The 16,209-nt window shown below is 42.9% G+C and overlaps 1 protein-coding gene across 3 annotated transcripts; it reads left to right on the forward strand.

Annotated features, from left to right (window-relative positions):
* Window positions 1-480: 480 nt before the first annotated feature.
* Window positions 481-9,592, forward strand: LOC132259946 (sphingomyelin phosphodiesterase). 3 transcript variants are annotated; one of them, XM_059757788.1, is made up of 7 exons: window positions 481-863; window positions 3,691-3,797; window positions 4,621-5,510; window positions 6,976-7,816; window positions 8,510-8,585; window positions 8,685-8,870; window positions 9,439-9,592. In XM_059757788.1, the coding sequence occupies exons 2-7, from the start codon at window positions 3,734-3,736 to the stop codon at window positions 9,494-9,496; spliced, it is 2,115 nt and encodes a 704-aa protein (XP_059613771.1). In that variant the 5' UTR covers window positions 481-863; window positions 3,691-3,733; the 3' UTR covers window positions 9,497-9,592. The 3 variants fall into 3 exon arrangements, with proteins under 3 accessions (XP_059613771.1, XP_059613773.1, XP_059613770.1); XM_059757790.1 differs by having other exon boundaries at window positions 484-863; window positions 8,685-8,833; XM_059757787.1 differs by having other exon boundaries at window positions 495-863; window positions 8,685-9,467.
* Window positions 9,593-16,209: the final 6,617 nt, after the last annotated feature.

Consider the following 16,209-nt stretch of genomic DNA (forward strand, 5'->3'; position numbering starts at 1 on the left):
ACGGTAATAGGGCAAACAGAAGTGTACAATCGAGATGATAAAAAAGATTCTCCAGACTGAAGAAGAGCACTTTTCTGTCACTAAAAAAAATTCACCGGCAATAATAGACAAAACATTTAGTTCTCTATATTTAACAATTTTCAATATTTCCCAATAAAAATAAAATCTCGAGCCTCTTTTTCTCATTTTTCCACCCAATTTTCATGCACTGTGATATTTGAATTTCATCTGGGGCTCATCCGCCGGGTTTCTAGCAGATCTGGCGGGATTTCTAGCAGTAGCGCCAAGTGCAGTGGTATTTGAAAATCAGAGTCTGGGAAAAAAGGTGAGAAAAAGTGTGATAATATGTTTACGAATGACGGAGGTGATTTGTATGTGTTCCATCGCAGGCAGTGGATTCTCAGTCTTCTCTTTTACCTCACACCAGCCCATGTAAAGTGCTTTCGTTGTAATTCAACACAGTTAAGTGCTACTTTTCAGCGGCTCTGCTTACACGAACAACCAGTTCATTCAGCTCGTCTCCGTCACAGCGGAAGCACAAAGACTCCCGTCTTCCCAGCGTCCAGCAGGGATTCCCGAGCATCTCCTGGCCACAGAATTTGTGCCTCCAGAGTGTCCAGTGTGCGTGTGAGTGCAGTGAGAGAGTCCGGAAGTGATCAAGTGATTTCCACAGCTGTGGCTGCACTCGATGTGTGATTGCGTGGAAAAGAGCTGATTTCGCAGGGAATTGGAGCCTTACCTGACACTGTGGCGCTTTCAAAAATCACCTGGGCAGTCGCACAGCGAAGAATTCCAGCATAACGGTAGCTTCCAGAGTGCGAAAGGTGGAGATATTTGGCAAAACCGAGCATCGTGCGAGAAAGGTACACTGACACACATTAAGGGTGAGGCCGCATTCCCGCTCCGGGAGAGCCAGATTGGGCACAGACCTCGCCTGGGGCCCCGCGGGCGGGCGAGAGTCTGGCGCGCGATGGCGATGGATGTGGTGAAGATGAGTGGCAGAGGTGGATTATCGCTCATTGATTGACCTCTTTTGCCACCCATCGCTGTTACTTTCTTTATGTGCTCGTCGTGTTTCTGTCATTATTTCGTTACTTTTTACTTGAAAGTGAGGAAAATTCACTCAAGAGTCACTTCGTGGAACACATCAGGGCAATTAGGCAGGAATTTCACTGCGTAATCCCCTCAGGAAGGGTTTTCCCGCCAAATCCCGTGAATCACACTGTCGATTTTCTACATGTACAGAGTGCAGTGTATTTTACATATGAGAGGAAAATTTTCTGATCAATTTTCACTGTGAAATTAACCTAATTATTTCACCGGGAATTGTGAAAAGAGAAAAAATGCGCGCTAATTAAATGGAAATGGATTAAAAACAGCACTGAAATGTAGTTAATTTGCGGTTGTTGCTACTGATTAGATAACATATCAAATGTTCTTATTCAAATGCTAGTTTAGATCTCACGTTCATGCTGGAAATGTGTCAAATTCACCTGCAAAAGCACAGTGTGACCCAATTTTAGTGTCTGTGGTCATAGCAAAAGTTCCCAATTTCCACTCAGAACGTTCTTGTTGTGGACAAATTTGCATATTGTGCCGTTTTTCTTTCACATCACCGGTACTTTTAACCCAAATTCTGGCCTCAGAACCCTTCTGTCGCACCTCCTGATGCGCCTTTTTCGGCGTCTTGACCATCCGGAATCGCGGAGGCGGAATGATTTGATCTTGACTGTGTCGCAGAGATCTCAATCTGTGACGAAGAGTTCATCCAACCGACGAAATAGTTTCAATACTTTCACCTGCCTTCGTCGCATCGACCAGAATTCATGGCACACATCCACACTGGACTACACCGATGAGGCTCATCGGTTGGAGCACTTTTTTCTGTGGATTTTGAGCCACGTTCGGCCTCCTTCTCGCACAGCCTCCAAGAGTGGCATCTCCCTCAATGGGTTTTTATGTAATAGAGGTCTTTTCTCTCTGCGGGCCTCGTCAATAATGCACGCACACCGTCAAATGGCGCCCCTTTTCATCCACCTCTGACCACCGGGAGTTCATCAAATATTCACCTCTTATTAGGAATTATGTAAACGCTCCCCTCCCACTCTATCCCTGCCATCCCGGGAGTGCATTTTCTCGCCATGTGCGCTTTTCCAGCCCGAACATTAATGCGCCATCTGCCCAAAAATAAACCCCTGAAGCGCTCTCGCGCCGCCCAAAATCTCGCGGAATTCATGACCTTATTTTGATGACCTCTTTTCCCGAATCGCCAAATTATGGCGCCTCTTAGGTGCCTTCAGATGAACTCACAAAAAGCCGAGATAAATGTCCTTCAAATGCAATGCAAATTTAGCGGAAATTTGAGACAAAACGCTCGTTGTTTTCCAGATCATTTCCTGTACACACGCGCGTATATCGAAAATGTTTGTTTCCATTGAAGCATCGCTGAATTGACTTTCAATATCAAATCCATTAATTCGAATCGATGCTCACATTCTAAAGTGGCGAAAGTCAGATTGGGTTGAAAATTGAGATTACTCAAATCGACTCGCACAATAAAGTGCCATAAAAACAACAATGAACTAATACACTTCACTGAAATTACGGTAACAAGATTGTTTTGCCCATCTTGTGGACTTTTCTTCTTCTTTTACGAATGATTGCATAATGAAATCATTAAAAATGCGCTTTTAACGTGTATGAAAAGTGACAAAATGAGATGGTTAAGCTATAATTTACGAGAGTTTGTCATAAATCTTCAATTATTGAGAATCAACGATAAGAAATGCTTTTTTTGGCCATATTTTCTTTAACATCATCCTAGAAACATTCAGTGCACATTTTTAATAGAAAATAAGATCAATTTTAATTTTCTATCCTGTATTTTTTACGTGTGAATAATTCTACACTCTTCCAATATTTGTTCTTATATTAGCGTGAAAAACGCTGATTTTAATGCAAGAACATCTCAATACAATTCTCTCTTTACTTCTTAATCTTCATGATTAAATGCGGAGCCGCTGAATCATATCCGAATGCGACACTTGTGCATGCGATGCGCGATCTTCAACTGGGAAATTAACTCATTCTATTTGTTGAATTTTTCGCGCCAGCAGATCCACAGCATCGCGCAGGCAGTCTAGCATTTCTCTGCAGCATATCAATCGCTTCTCAGTGAATGCATTAGCATTTTTTCCATGAAACATTGCGAAACATTTATGTGCAAAATGGCTTTTTCCGCCTCATAGTTGGGTTCTATATCAGAGATTTAATGCCTTGTGCTTTCTGTCTATTGTGAATTCCTCCTGGGTCGCTGATGCGATAAGTACGTGCGAGAGATTAGCTCTGCTCGTACGATTAAGAAGACAGTGGGAGAAACTGGAGGGATTACATTTTGCACCAGTGTCAACTCTCCATGCGATGCTGTCGTGGAATTTGGAGCGAAAGTGATAGGCAGAAGATGTTTATACAATTCCGAACGTATCAATTAATGCTGAAAATAAATCTCGAGGCAAATTGATGAGGTCAATTCGCAGTGGCGATGAATAGGAAAGATCAACTTGAGGCAATTCTCTCAGCTGACAATTAAGGAAGACATATTTTCCCTCCATTGCGTCTCTGACGCTGCGTCTCAATTGTTTCTACAAATATATGGCGTGATGAAATGCTCACTGGCAATCTCTCTTTCAGTTCTCTTTCATGGGTTCACTTGTGATACCGGAAACATAGCAATATGAACTTCTTGAGCCGCTTCAAGCTAGTCATCTTGAATTTAGTGATATACAATTTATCGAAAGGTGAGTCAAGTGCACAATTTCATTCCAGCAACACTTGTTGTGATGATTTTCAGGCAGAAAATGAACTTATTTCCGATACAATGCGCGGCATTTTGCAACAATATATCAAGCAATTCTCGCAATCACAAAGCAATTCAGCCGCGAAGGGTCACACAAAGATATCTCGGAAGATTGCAAATGTTTACCTGGTGGATAAATATGAGAGCATATTAATTCCGTTGAATATTTATTAATAGAAAGTTTAAGTGGGAATAAATTAATGAGAATAAAGCATTTTCTGCCTCGATTTCTGCTGAATTTCGCAAAGTGTTGAGCGCGCATTGAGTGATCTAACAAATGGCACGCAATTATCAGTTCTACAACTCTATTTTCATCTCAAATGGAAATGTTTACTGATAAACTTTTTGTCCATTAGCGCGTGATTATTATTGCTTAATGCGTAAATTGATGTTTTGATTATTACTTGCTTCTCTCAAAAATTGCCTGAGTAATAAAATTGATCGGAAAAACCATTTTTATTTCTGTATTTTGAAGTTCAATTAATAATAACTGATGTAATTGTCATTATTTGACCGTGATTTCTCAAATCTTTCGAGTTTTACATTCAAGTTTCATATAATTACGCTTTAATTTTCATATGCAGTTGATTTTCTACGGAATACAACGCTAAAACGCTAACATTTTGAAGGGATTTTGCGATCTGAAAATCACATTCAAGACACATTCGCTTCTTGACTGCTTGAGAATCTCTCATTCAGCATTTTCCTCATAACAATTCTTTGCGCAGATTCGCGATTAACTCATCACTCTCTTGCCTTTGCAGTCTATTCCCACATAATTGTTACTAATTATGGCAATCTGGAGGGCGATCAGGACGTGCTCTGGAGCTCTAATAACATCTCGAGTCTGCCGCGGAGTCTGACGCCGCTGTTGCAGAGTAGCAATCGAAGCCACACGCCGCCGCCGCGGCCGGGTGACGATTACGACCTTCTGCGGCGGCTGAAGGAGGCGGCGCGCCGCGACGACGTAGGCGACCAGCGCATGCTGTGGAACGACGCCACGCAGGAGACGTCGGCCTATCCGCCGCTGGTGGAGAAGGCGCTCAAGTTGTTCAACCTCAAGCAGGTGGCGTACGAGATCGAGACGAGCGTGATGTCGAAGGTGTCGTGCACAGCGTGCAAGGCAGGCGCCGGACTGCTGCAGCACTACATCAAGACGGGGCGCAGCAAGGAGGAGATCGTGAAGACCATCTTCCAGTACTGCGTGTACCTGAAGATCCAGAGCAGACGCGTGTGCGAGGGCGTGAGCCAGCTGTTCGGCGTGGAAGTGATCTACGTGCTGGAGCGCATCTCCATCGGGCCCGACGAGATCTGCAGCTTCGTGATCGGCGACGCCTGCGGCGACGTCTACAATCCCTACCACGAGTGGGAAGTGGCTTTCCCGCCGGTGGCGAAGCCCGACCCGAAGGAGATTCCGCTGCCCAAGGAGGGCGCGCCGCTCTTCAAGGTCCTGCACCTCTCGGACACGCACTACGATCCGTACTACGCACAGGGCAGCAACGCCGACTGCAACGAGCCGCTGTGCTGCCGCATCACGAACGGCATGCCGTCGACGCCCAACGGCGCGGCGGGCAAATGGGGCGACTACCGGAAGTGCGACACGCCGCAGCGCACGATCGACCATCTGCTGAATCATATCGCCACCACGCACACGGTAAGCAGCAACCTTGACCGTCGGTTTAACCAGTTTGCTGAACTCACGTGAGTCAGATCTCGTGGTGGGGAATTCTCGCGGGTGCGTAAAATTCGGTGTGTCGCCAAAAGAGAGAGGCTGGAAAAGACAGCTCAGCTCAGCTCGGTGGCAATGAACCCTGAAAATGAGTGGGATTATCAATTGTCTTTGCACATAATCACGTAATTCCACAGCTCTTATCACAATATTTTCAGAATGAAGGAAAAAACAGCTAAATTCATTCCCTCAATGTTTATTCGACACTTTAAAGCTTCCCAAAAGCTCTTTTTTCTCGGTGAATTTCAAATACCGAGAAATATTTGTTTGATTTTCGTTTTCTATTGTTTACTTACATAAATGGTTGTCTTTCGAGACGATTTTCATGTCGATGTATACAAAAGTATAAATGGAAAAACCAAATGCATTAATTTAATTCAAAATACTCTCTAAAATTCGTGTTAAGCAGATTTCTCTGTGTGTATTTTTTGCTTATTCATAATAACTATAATTTGGATTTTTAAATTTCTCACCCAACTCTAAAACGACTTCGAAGAACGTGAAATATTTTATTCACATGTTCTTTCCCAAATTTATCACCACGGAAATTCCCTGTGAATTTCGCGAGGCACTTTTGGAACTTAAGCGAATCACGAAATTTGTCACTAAATGTTTGCTCATAAAAATTGACTAACCATTTAAATATGTTTTCACGCCGTCCATAAAACTAATTTGTATCGTTCCCGGTCATTAATTGTTGCGAAGCAGAATTATTGTGATTGAAATCTCAAAAGCTATTCACACCGTTTAGCGTTACTTTTTCATTAATGACGGATTTTCGATGCGCCACGCGTTCTTGTGTCGTCATCAAGTGACGGAATTTACTTCCCGTTGCTCGGCCATAATTCACGAGCACTGAATGGGAAAAACACCGCTGCCAGACTTTTCCGACGGCAGGTTTGGAAAAGAGGGAAAAGTCGGTTGCGCTTCATTAAAAATCACATTTACATCTAATTTATCTCTGCGGTGGATTAATGTCTTCTCAATGGCCCCACTTTTACCCATTTACACACCCAATTTGTCAGTTGACCAAAAAACGTCCCGGCCTTAAATGGATGGACTCTTTAGTGTGGCTTTAACGGATGAAAGTTCGACGCGTGAAAGTTAGAAAATATTATGGAAATTATATGGAGAAAATATTGGCAAAAATATTGAGGATGTTTTTTTTCTTCACAGTCGAATTGATGACTTTAGAATTAAAATTGGATAATGACGATTTAAATGACGGCTTCAGATGCTTTTCGATGGGAAGGGAAAAAGCACATTTATTGTCTCGTAAATTCCTCTCTAAGCGATTTGCGATAGTTTCGGGGTGTGAGTGCGGGAAAAATGTCAGGAATAATTCAATCGCCCGCCTGACAAAGTGCTAACTGTTTTTGCCTGCTTCCAGGACATCGATTACATCCTGTGGACGGGGGATTTGCCGCCGCACGACGTGTGGAACCAGACGAAGGAGGAGAACCTGAAGATAATCAAGGACACGGTGCGACAGATGTCGGAGAGCTTTCCCGGCATTCCCATCTTCCCGGCGCTGGGCAACCACGAGAGTGCGCCCGTGAACAGTTTCCCGCCGCCGTACGTGAATCAGGTGGACACGTCCATCTCCTGGCTGTACGATGAGCTGGACGTGCAGTGGCGCAAGTGGCTGCCGAGCAGCGTCTCGCACACCGTGCGCCGCGGCGCCTTCTACTCCGTCCTCGTGCGGCCGGGCTTCCGCATCATCTCGCTAAACATGAACTACTGCAACAACAAGAACTGGTGGCTGCTGCTCAACTCCACCGATCCCGCCACGGAGCTCCAGTGGCTCATCTACGAGCTGCAGAGCGCCGAGTTCTCCAACGAGCGCGTGCACATCATCGGCCACATCCCGCCGGGCCACTCGGACTGCCTCAAGGTGTGGTCCAGGAACTACTATCGCATCGTCTCGCGCTACGAGAGCGTCATCACGGCGCAGTTCTTCGGCCACACGCACTTCGACGAGTTAGAGATCTTCTACGATCCCCACGACCTCAGCCGCGCCACGAACATCGGCTACATCGGGCCCTCCGTCACGCCGTACTACGACCTCAACCCCGGCTACCGCATCTACTACGTCGACGGCGATCACGACGCCACCACGCGCCTCGTGATCGACCACGAGTCGTGGATCATGAACTTGCGCGAGGCGAACCTCTACGACTATCCCATCTGGTACAAACTCTACTCCACCAGGGCGGCCTACGCCATGAAGGGTGAGCTGAACTGAATTACCTCAGCAGCGGAAAATGCCTAAAACTGAACTGCATGAACCGCGGCATGTTTAAAACTCTTCAGCATACATTTGTAGTGTTAAACTTTCATTTAATTTGCCTTTTTCAACATAATTTCATGATTAAGAGCGCGACTAAAACAATAACTGACAAATGATAAGCGGAAAAGTAATCTTTACTTTCTCATAAATTTTATTTTCATCAAAATTTCATACAAATTTACAATCTATTAACATATTTGTACCCTTTTTTCCTGTGTAATCACTAAATAACATTTTGACGTCTATTTATGGAGATTTCTTGTGGTTTTTGTGGATATAACAACAATTTCACGCTCTTTACGAGCGACTTTTCACATAAACTTCCCATAAATTTCTTTTGCGGTTCAACAATGAAAACAAAGAGTTCTTCCCTGAGTCGGAAACAGCATAACTTTGCCATAATTTCACCCATTTCAAATGTTAAAGGACTAAAAGCGGCTGAATAATTTGAATAGTTGCTGAAAGGTTGTCAAAAAGGTCCGAAAAAAGAGTTTCTTTAAAAACAATCACATCAAAATTGCATGCGAATTGATTTAACATGGTGCTTTTTAGATAAAGCAAATAGTGAATGTGTGTGGTAAAATGGGTGAAATGTCTCTAAAGTGTCCCTCTGTTTACTTGGCCTTATTTGCAGGTCTGCGACCGACGGATTGGGATGAATTTGTGACGAAAATGGCAGAGAATCAGGAGCTGTTCGACCTGTATTACAAGTAATGCCATCAATTGAAACACCTTTCATACCGGCTGAGCGCCGCTTATCCTCATCAAATATTTCATGCATCTTTTATCTTCTTTCACCCTCTCGGCAGGCACTACTGGAAGAATTCAATTGTGCGGCCCCAGTGCAATTTTGAGTGTAAGAAAAGGATTTTATGCGACGCCAAAAGTGGTCGGAGTCACGACAGGAAGCACTTTTGTGCGGAGGTTGAATCCAAAATTGACGATTACAGCAACAAAGGTTGGAGATCTTGGTTTTATCATGGATTTAGCGTATCGTATGTATTTGATGAATTATTTCAAATGACAACAGAAGAGGTTGAGGACACCACACGGCAGTTGTAACCCACTTTAACACCCTGTAAAGGCTGTAGATAGAAAAGACACATGGATATGGGCGAAAGTTTGCATATAGCATTTCTTTAATGTGGCCGCTCTCCACTCTTTACGGCGCTGGAACGGTGCTCAAATGAATTTTTTACTACCAACACACTTGTTCTGTTTCAGGGGGAGGCGAAAAACAAAATAACCTGTCTATTTTCCGCCTCTTTTCATCCCCATTTCCCACCGTCTTCTCACTGCTCACTCTCATTTTCCCGGTGCTCTTTTATTGGGCAACTTCATTTCTCACTCTTATTGCTTTTATTGACCACAGAGTTGCAAGTTTATTAGATTTAGCACTTTAGGAGCTTTAAGCGCTGCCAGAACTTTAAATATTTCCATACATTTCCTACTAAACTTTCAGCTCTGTCGTCTTATCTTGGCATTGTTCTGTGTTATTTTAATTAATACTCGCCCTTCTCGCCATTTCATTTAGCTTCTCTCCTCCTTTCTCTCTCTCTGCAGAATGAATGTCCTTATGTCGATAGCGAAATTGCCAAAGTACGTCATAGGGCTTGGATAACAGGGCCAGAGCGGAGAGACTTCATCCCGAGGATTGTGCCGAGATGCCATTTGTGTTTTATAAGATTTGCAATAAATTTAATTGACTCGACCACAACACACAATGGTCATCAGTTGAGACTGAGTTTCAGCAGGTTGAGCGATAATATCATGGATGGAAATTGACAACTTTTGACTTGGGACTCCGAACACTCTCAATCCCTCGTTAATTTTCTATTGCTCTCAAACCCTCCGCACCAAAAGCCAGGGGATGTTCGGCAATTTGAGAGGGAAAGAATGCAAACAATGTCTCACTTAATTGTAATTTTTGGTTATTCTTTTCACACTCAATACACTCCGGATGGATTTGTCTGATTTAAATGCAAATTTGTCCCATATTAATTTCTATACGCCAACAAACACCCCAAAAAATACTTCTGCCAGCACTTGTTCTCCATTTTTCCGTGGCGCAGCACACAATATTTTGCGGATGATATTGGTGGTGAACAAAAAAAAAGGGAGAGAGGAAGTTCCTGAGGGGGGAAAATTGAATATTCTCCCCCCTCCTGTCCCCGCATCCTTGACATGGTGTATAAAAATAAAAATAAAAACTTTGCACCTAGTTGAAAGTTTTTTGCCACGAGGTTGTGCTCCTTCCACCCATCTAATGTCTCGCTATCTTGCACAGGATTTTCCACACGCTCGCAGGCGGACAATTTCCACATTTTCCTCCTCACCGTTGTCACTGTGCTTTTCACGACTTCTTTGACACTTTTTTTCTGGGAAAGATAAAAGGAGAAGTTGAGGATAGGGTGACAGGAATGACTTTGAGATAAACACAAGATAAGTTCTTCGCGAACATATGTCAGAGAAAATCATGAAATACGAGTATAAATAGAGAGAGATGAAGCAGAAAAAACTAGACTATAGTTCCAGCACTTCCAAAAGCACAGAAAGAAAATATACAATAGGATGAGAGAATGAAAAAACTTACAAATGATATAAGTAACAATAAAAAGGTTTTGAAGAAAAAGAAAAAAAAACCAGAGAGAAAAAAGTTTAGGAAGGAAAGAACACATATTTAAATGGAAGAAAGAAGCTAAGAAACTAAAAAGAAGCTGAAATGCAGAGAAATAACATTTAGAAGAGAAGGAGAAATGGAGTGAAAGCAAATGAAAAATACCCTGACTGACATTTCGCGACGCCAAGTGTCTTGTCTTAAGACCAAGTCGCAGTCTCAATCCGGCCACGGAGTGAAAGCAGAATCATCAGGCAACGAAGGTAATTCCAGTGCAAAGTTATTCTCATGACTCTAAACCAATTAATAGCAACTTTGCCTGCAAGTAAACAATTGTTGGTAACTTGGTGTGCTATATTTCAAATTCACTTAATTGCCCATTATCGCCCTAAGAATAGTTCACAAGCAATAAAGCGACTTATCGATGATTCTCGATTGGAGGCTGACTTTTGTGTCCCAAAATCCCTATTAATCTCTCGAGCAATTTGGCAGTGAATTGAAATAGAGTCGTCGGAATTAATGAAGTGCCATCGAGTGCTCTGTGCGAAGGGGTGCCTTCGGGGCGGAGGGTGCTTTATGGCCATAAAAATCTGGTGGAAAGTCAGCGCGCTGATGAAACGAGAGGAGCTGAAAATGATAGTTTTCCTCCTCCTGCGACAACAGCGAGCGCGGTGGCGTTTTTTGCCACCGTGCGCCGAGGGGTGGAGGGATCGCTGAATTATCCTCGACCTTTCGCCCCCCGCCCTCCGTGCGCCTCAATCTAAATATGTAAGTTCGCCCCGCTGCAGGGAGATAAATAATTCACCACGTATAACGACATCCAGGCGGAGAAAAAATTTATATATCTACACTCCACCCCACCGCCGTATGTTCAACTAACATACCCATTATTCACCATATTGTGCACCCCGAGCAGGGGTGCGAGCGGGAGCAGAGATGCTGCAGTCTGCTGAGGTCCTTCGGCTCGCTCCCTCTCGTGAATCTGAAAGTACAACAAACATACACAAACCTCCCATTCCACCCCTTCCACGGCGCCTTTGCAACACGCAAAACACATACAACTAATTGAATACAAAAATTTATGAACATATGGATTTAATAAGACTCCCAAATGTAGACATCCTGCCTCCTCTTTGCCACTCATTCATGCGTGGTCGCATCAATCATTTAGAGGAGGGAGAAGAAAGTTTTTCTCCAAACGTAAATTCATATTTTTATGCCGCACACCATCCATTTTTTCCATATTAATCAGAGTTTTGTGATATCTTCATGTTAAACGTGCTCAAACATACTTTTCCCAAAAGCTTTCACTCACAGAGTTGTCATGGCGGAGGATTTAGATAGAGATTTGCTGCTAAGTCTGGAAGTTGAGAGTATAGATAAGATGCTAATCATGCTTAACAGCTTCTTCTCTGTGAGGAAGCGAACATTACGGCTTTGAAGAAATCTATAAGCGTCATATCCCACTACCTTTAAAGTTATTGACAAACGAGTTATCGACAATGAATTTTAATCAAGTTTTAACACAATTTTAGAGAAAAGATAGTTAAAATCAACAATCTTAGGACTTATTAGTCCATATCAGCTCTATTTCCCCCTAAAATGGTGTCGAACAGAAGAAAATTTCAGGTATTTTGTATCGATAAGTGTCGGTAAGTTCAATAACTTACCGACAAATATAAGAATAATATCTTAGAGTTCATCTTGAATCTGATTCGCATTTACTGCTCTCTTGAAGATCCATTTACTCCAATATAATCTAATTAAAGTATGAAATGAAACACGTAAGAAAGTTTGTTGTTAGATAGGTGAGAAGTTTGTTTAGAATATCATAAGTATGATTATTGGGAATGCAAATATACCCAAATCTAATGTGATTTGATATCAATTCTGAATTTTCCTTAAATTTCTTCGTGAAATCTTTCGCAAATATAGTAAAAAATGGAGTTGTCATGAGAACAAAACGGTTTTGAAATGTTCACAGTTTCAGTTGACATGTTCAACAGAAAAAAGAAACAGATTTTTGCCAATAAATCTCAGTCTGCTATACATAATGTACACTTTGAACATATTCCTTCATTTAAATCATACTTTACGACATGCTTTCTTGTGCGGATGTTTAAAATGATGTTGCGCATTTATCAGGTAATTTAGGCTCTGTCACGAGATAACCTAAAAACCTCCTCTAATTGCTCCCCAAATTTATCTAGATGAAGAGACAATCAGCTTCCTGCCCGCACTTTAAGATAAATATCGCATGAGCTGGATAAACATTTCCGGCTCTCGCATATTCGCTGCAGCATAAACACACCCCCGGAAAGTTGGTGTCATTTTCCCGTGGTGTCTTCATTATTGCCGTCTTCCGCGCGCCCTCCTCATTTTGGCGCCTTATCTGCGGTGAAATGTGCGGAAAATTTTCAAGGATGGGCGGCCTTTAAATATTGCACACGCACTGCCAAGAGCCCCGGAATAATCTCAACGAGCGCCGGTGAAAAAGTTGCCAAAAATTACACCGAGGGGAAGCATGAAATGATCCAAAGTTATTCTTTATGCTGTGTCAAGTGGAAAATCCGACGGTGTTTTTACACAGAAAAACGAGGGGAAAAAAGGAAATCGCGAACAAGTTGTTTATGAATCATTCGAGAATTTTCAACTCATGCACATTTAACGTTTGCGTCTTCTTAAGCATCATTAAAATGCTTCAGCTGAAGATGTCTTTAAGGACTCTTTTGGCGTTTTATTATCTCTCGAGAATTTGGCTGGATAAATATTTATATCGCTCAGGCGGCAATTTTGGGGCGATATTTTTCTATTAAGTCCCGCACCGCATGAAAGGGAGAATAAAGTTGAATTTATTGAAGGTTATTAAACAAATTCCTCAAAATCCTTTTTGGACCACAAATGGTGCACCCAAAAAACCACTGCTTTTAATTGAATTTCACATCGTTTCAATTGAGCGCCGCGCAATTTGGTTGGCGAAACTGTTGATCGAAACCAAGCCAAAACCGCAGTTTTTAAACAAATTTACACTTCCATGACCTGTACAGCACTTCTACTCAGCGTGAACACATTTGTGGGGACATTAATTTGTCACATTTTGCGGTCCTCTTGGCCACAACCTTAGGAGATAAGGACACTTTCGTGGATGTGAGGGAAACCGAGAGTGCTTGATTGACACATTCAAGTCTGAATGTTGAGCGAAAGGAGAGGCTTTCAATTCCGCCAGACAAGAATCTTCTCACCCAATTCGACGCAAAGTCGAGTGTCGATTTCAGCACCAACTCGATTGTATCTAATAAGATCGTCTTAATGAGATTCTTAATGGGATTTCTTACTAGCATTTGCCCTTTCTTTCCCATTTCCCCGGAGGCGTTTCTCCCTCTCCACCGACTCCATGTTATTTGCATCGTTTCCGTCGGTGATAAAAATCGCCCTGAGCATCTTCCCCCGCAGGAAGCTTTCCGCCCCCATTTCGCCCCATCGAGAAACCCCTCGATTTTCCCACGCAATTTCGTGGTGTGGAAAAAGCACTTCTTCTTCGTCGGCGGTGGAGAGAGGCCGATACAATCTTTATAGTGGTGCCGGTGATATATTTTCTTACGCCGGGAGTCAATTAATTCAGCACGCGCCTTTTTAGCTGCCGTAATTTATAGGTGGGATATTTTCACGGTAAATAAACACACAGTGGCGCCGGTGTTGAAATATATGCGAAAATATATGAGTGGGCGGAGGCGGAAAAAATCACTCAAATTAATAATTGACTAAACGGCGTGAGGTAGAAAGAGTGGATCGCGATTGACGAGGGGTGAATAATCTGCGAAGCACTTGCAACTGAAAGTGTTGCTTGAATTAACGGGGTGTTCCGACGGATTAACAGACGCATGGAATGGGAGTAAGTTTTAAAAGGGTTTGCAGAAGAATAATTGATAGGCGTGGAGAATCTGAAACAGATTTCAAGTGTACTTGACTTTGTAAACTTATGTTCAATGATCCTGAGATTTTAATAAAATTTTTCGGGTCTCTAAAGTTACTGAAAGACTTATTTTGAGCAAATTTGTTTAAAATCTCATGATATTTAATTATATAAATTATACATTTTGTAAAACCGAGTAAAATCGTTAAATCTGAATGGTTTTGCATTTACAGTCAGATTAAACAATAAAAGACGATTGTAAGATTAATATCAAGTCTTAAATCACATAATTCAGTTAATAGTTACAGAAACTGAAAGCAGTTTTGTTGTGAGTTGATTTTTTCCAATTTCGAACTTAGTTTTTGACTCTTTAATTTTTAAATCTTCAAGTTCAAAATATATGAAAAAATGTCTCCTGTTTAAAAACAAACAATTTTCAACTCCAAAATGAATATTTGCATGGAAAATCTCGACATTGACGAGACACTTCAATAGGAAGATTGTCACAGAATTTCCGGTTTTATTGAATTTCTCCCGAATTTTATAATGTCACGTGTAAATTAATGATTCATAAAGTTTTATACCGCCAACATTGAGCATAAAACGTCACATGTTCAAAAGCACCCGCACTGGAATCCTAGAGTCGTGCGAAATCTTCAATATATCACTTTTCTGTCCATAAAAGAGGATTTGGCACACGTTTTCCGCGCGAATGTCGCATGGAAATTCGCGCAAAATTATCCCCTCGGCGGACAAATGTTAATGTCAGACTAATTAATTAGCGTGGGCGATGGGATGGTTCTTGGTGAACAGGTGTGAATTTTGCGAATACGCTAAATTTTTCACTAATTGCGTCAACAATTAATTCATCATAGTATGCTTTTGGTGGGTATGGAGAACTGCGTTTTGGGCCACAGGAGGGAATTTGCGGAAATTGATGCGATTGTTCTGTCGCGATATGCGTTTTGCCCGGAATTTGCGAGATTCTGAAATGGTTTTGCAATTATTAATTAAATTAAAGTTTATTAGACAATGGCTTATCGCTCTGCCGGCGTTGTCCTTTTTCACAGTGGCACAAACTGTTCTCCTCGACAGCGACCATGGTGGAAAATCCTTGCATTTGCCGTCGCACAGAGTGGAAAGTGTGCGAATGTGTGGCGATGCCAATGGAGGAGGTGAAAAGCCAGCGCTGGCGCGCAATTGGTCGGGCATCACGTGCTCTGTGGGGGCGTTTTTGTTTACATGCGCCAACGCGACCTTTTCCCGCTTCTGCACATCTTCGCCGTTCTCTCTCGTTTCCTCAGGACTCCGCATAGACAGCCTCCTTGCAGCGCTGTGCAAGATCTCCTGCACGGAGTCTGGAGGAAAATGTCCTGTTCTCTCCGTCTTTGGTAGAACCTTGAAAGCCACCTCGAAGGCACTGACCAGGTGCAGACCGCAGTTTCACATGGGCAGTCGTGGAAAATCCCCTGGAGATGCGTCTGGGGCGGTTCCCGGAGTCTTGAGAGTGTTGCGCGCCTCTCCGGGATCTCTGGAGGTTTGCCCGGAGACCGTCCTACCACGGAGGAGGGTGACGATGTGGTCTTGGCGTGATGACACCTCCGAGACCAGTCCCTGCCCAACTCTGACTGCTGTGTCCCGCTTTTCCGGAGCTCTTGGATCTGGGCCAAGAGGCCCAGAATCAATGCCCTGAGGAGGCCTGTGTCAACAAGGCGTCTTCGTCATTCGATGCATCTGAGGAGTGTGTCAAAAATGCAGATCGAAAGGGGCCAGTTTTGCGCCAGGGAAAATCGATAGATGCATC

This window comes from Phlebotomus argentipes, unplaced genomic scaffold, assembly GCF_947086385.1.
Source record: "Phlebotomus argentipes unplaced genomic scaffold, Phlebotomus argentipes genome assembly scaffold_18, whole genome shotgun sequence".
Taxonomy (NCBI): Eukaryota; Metazoa; Arthropoda; class Insecta; order Diptera; family Psychodidae; genus Phlebotomus; species Phlebotomus argentipes.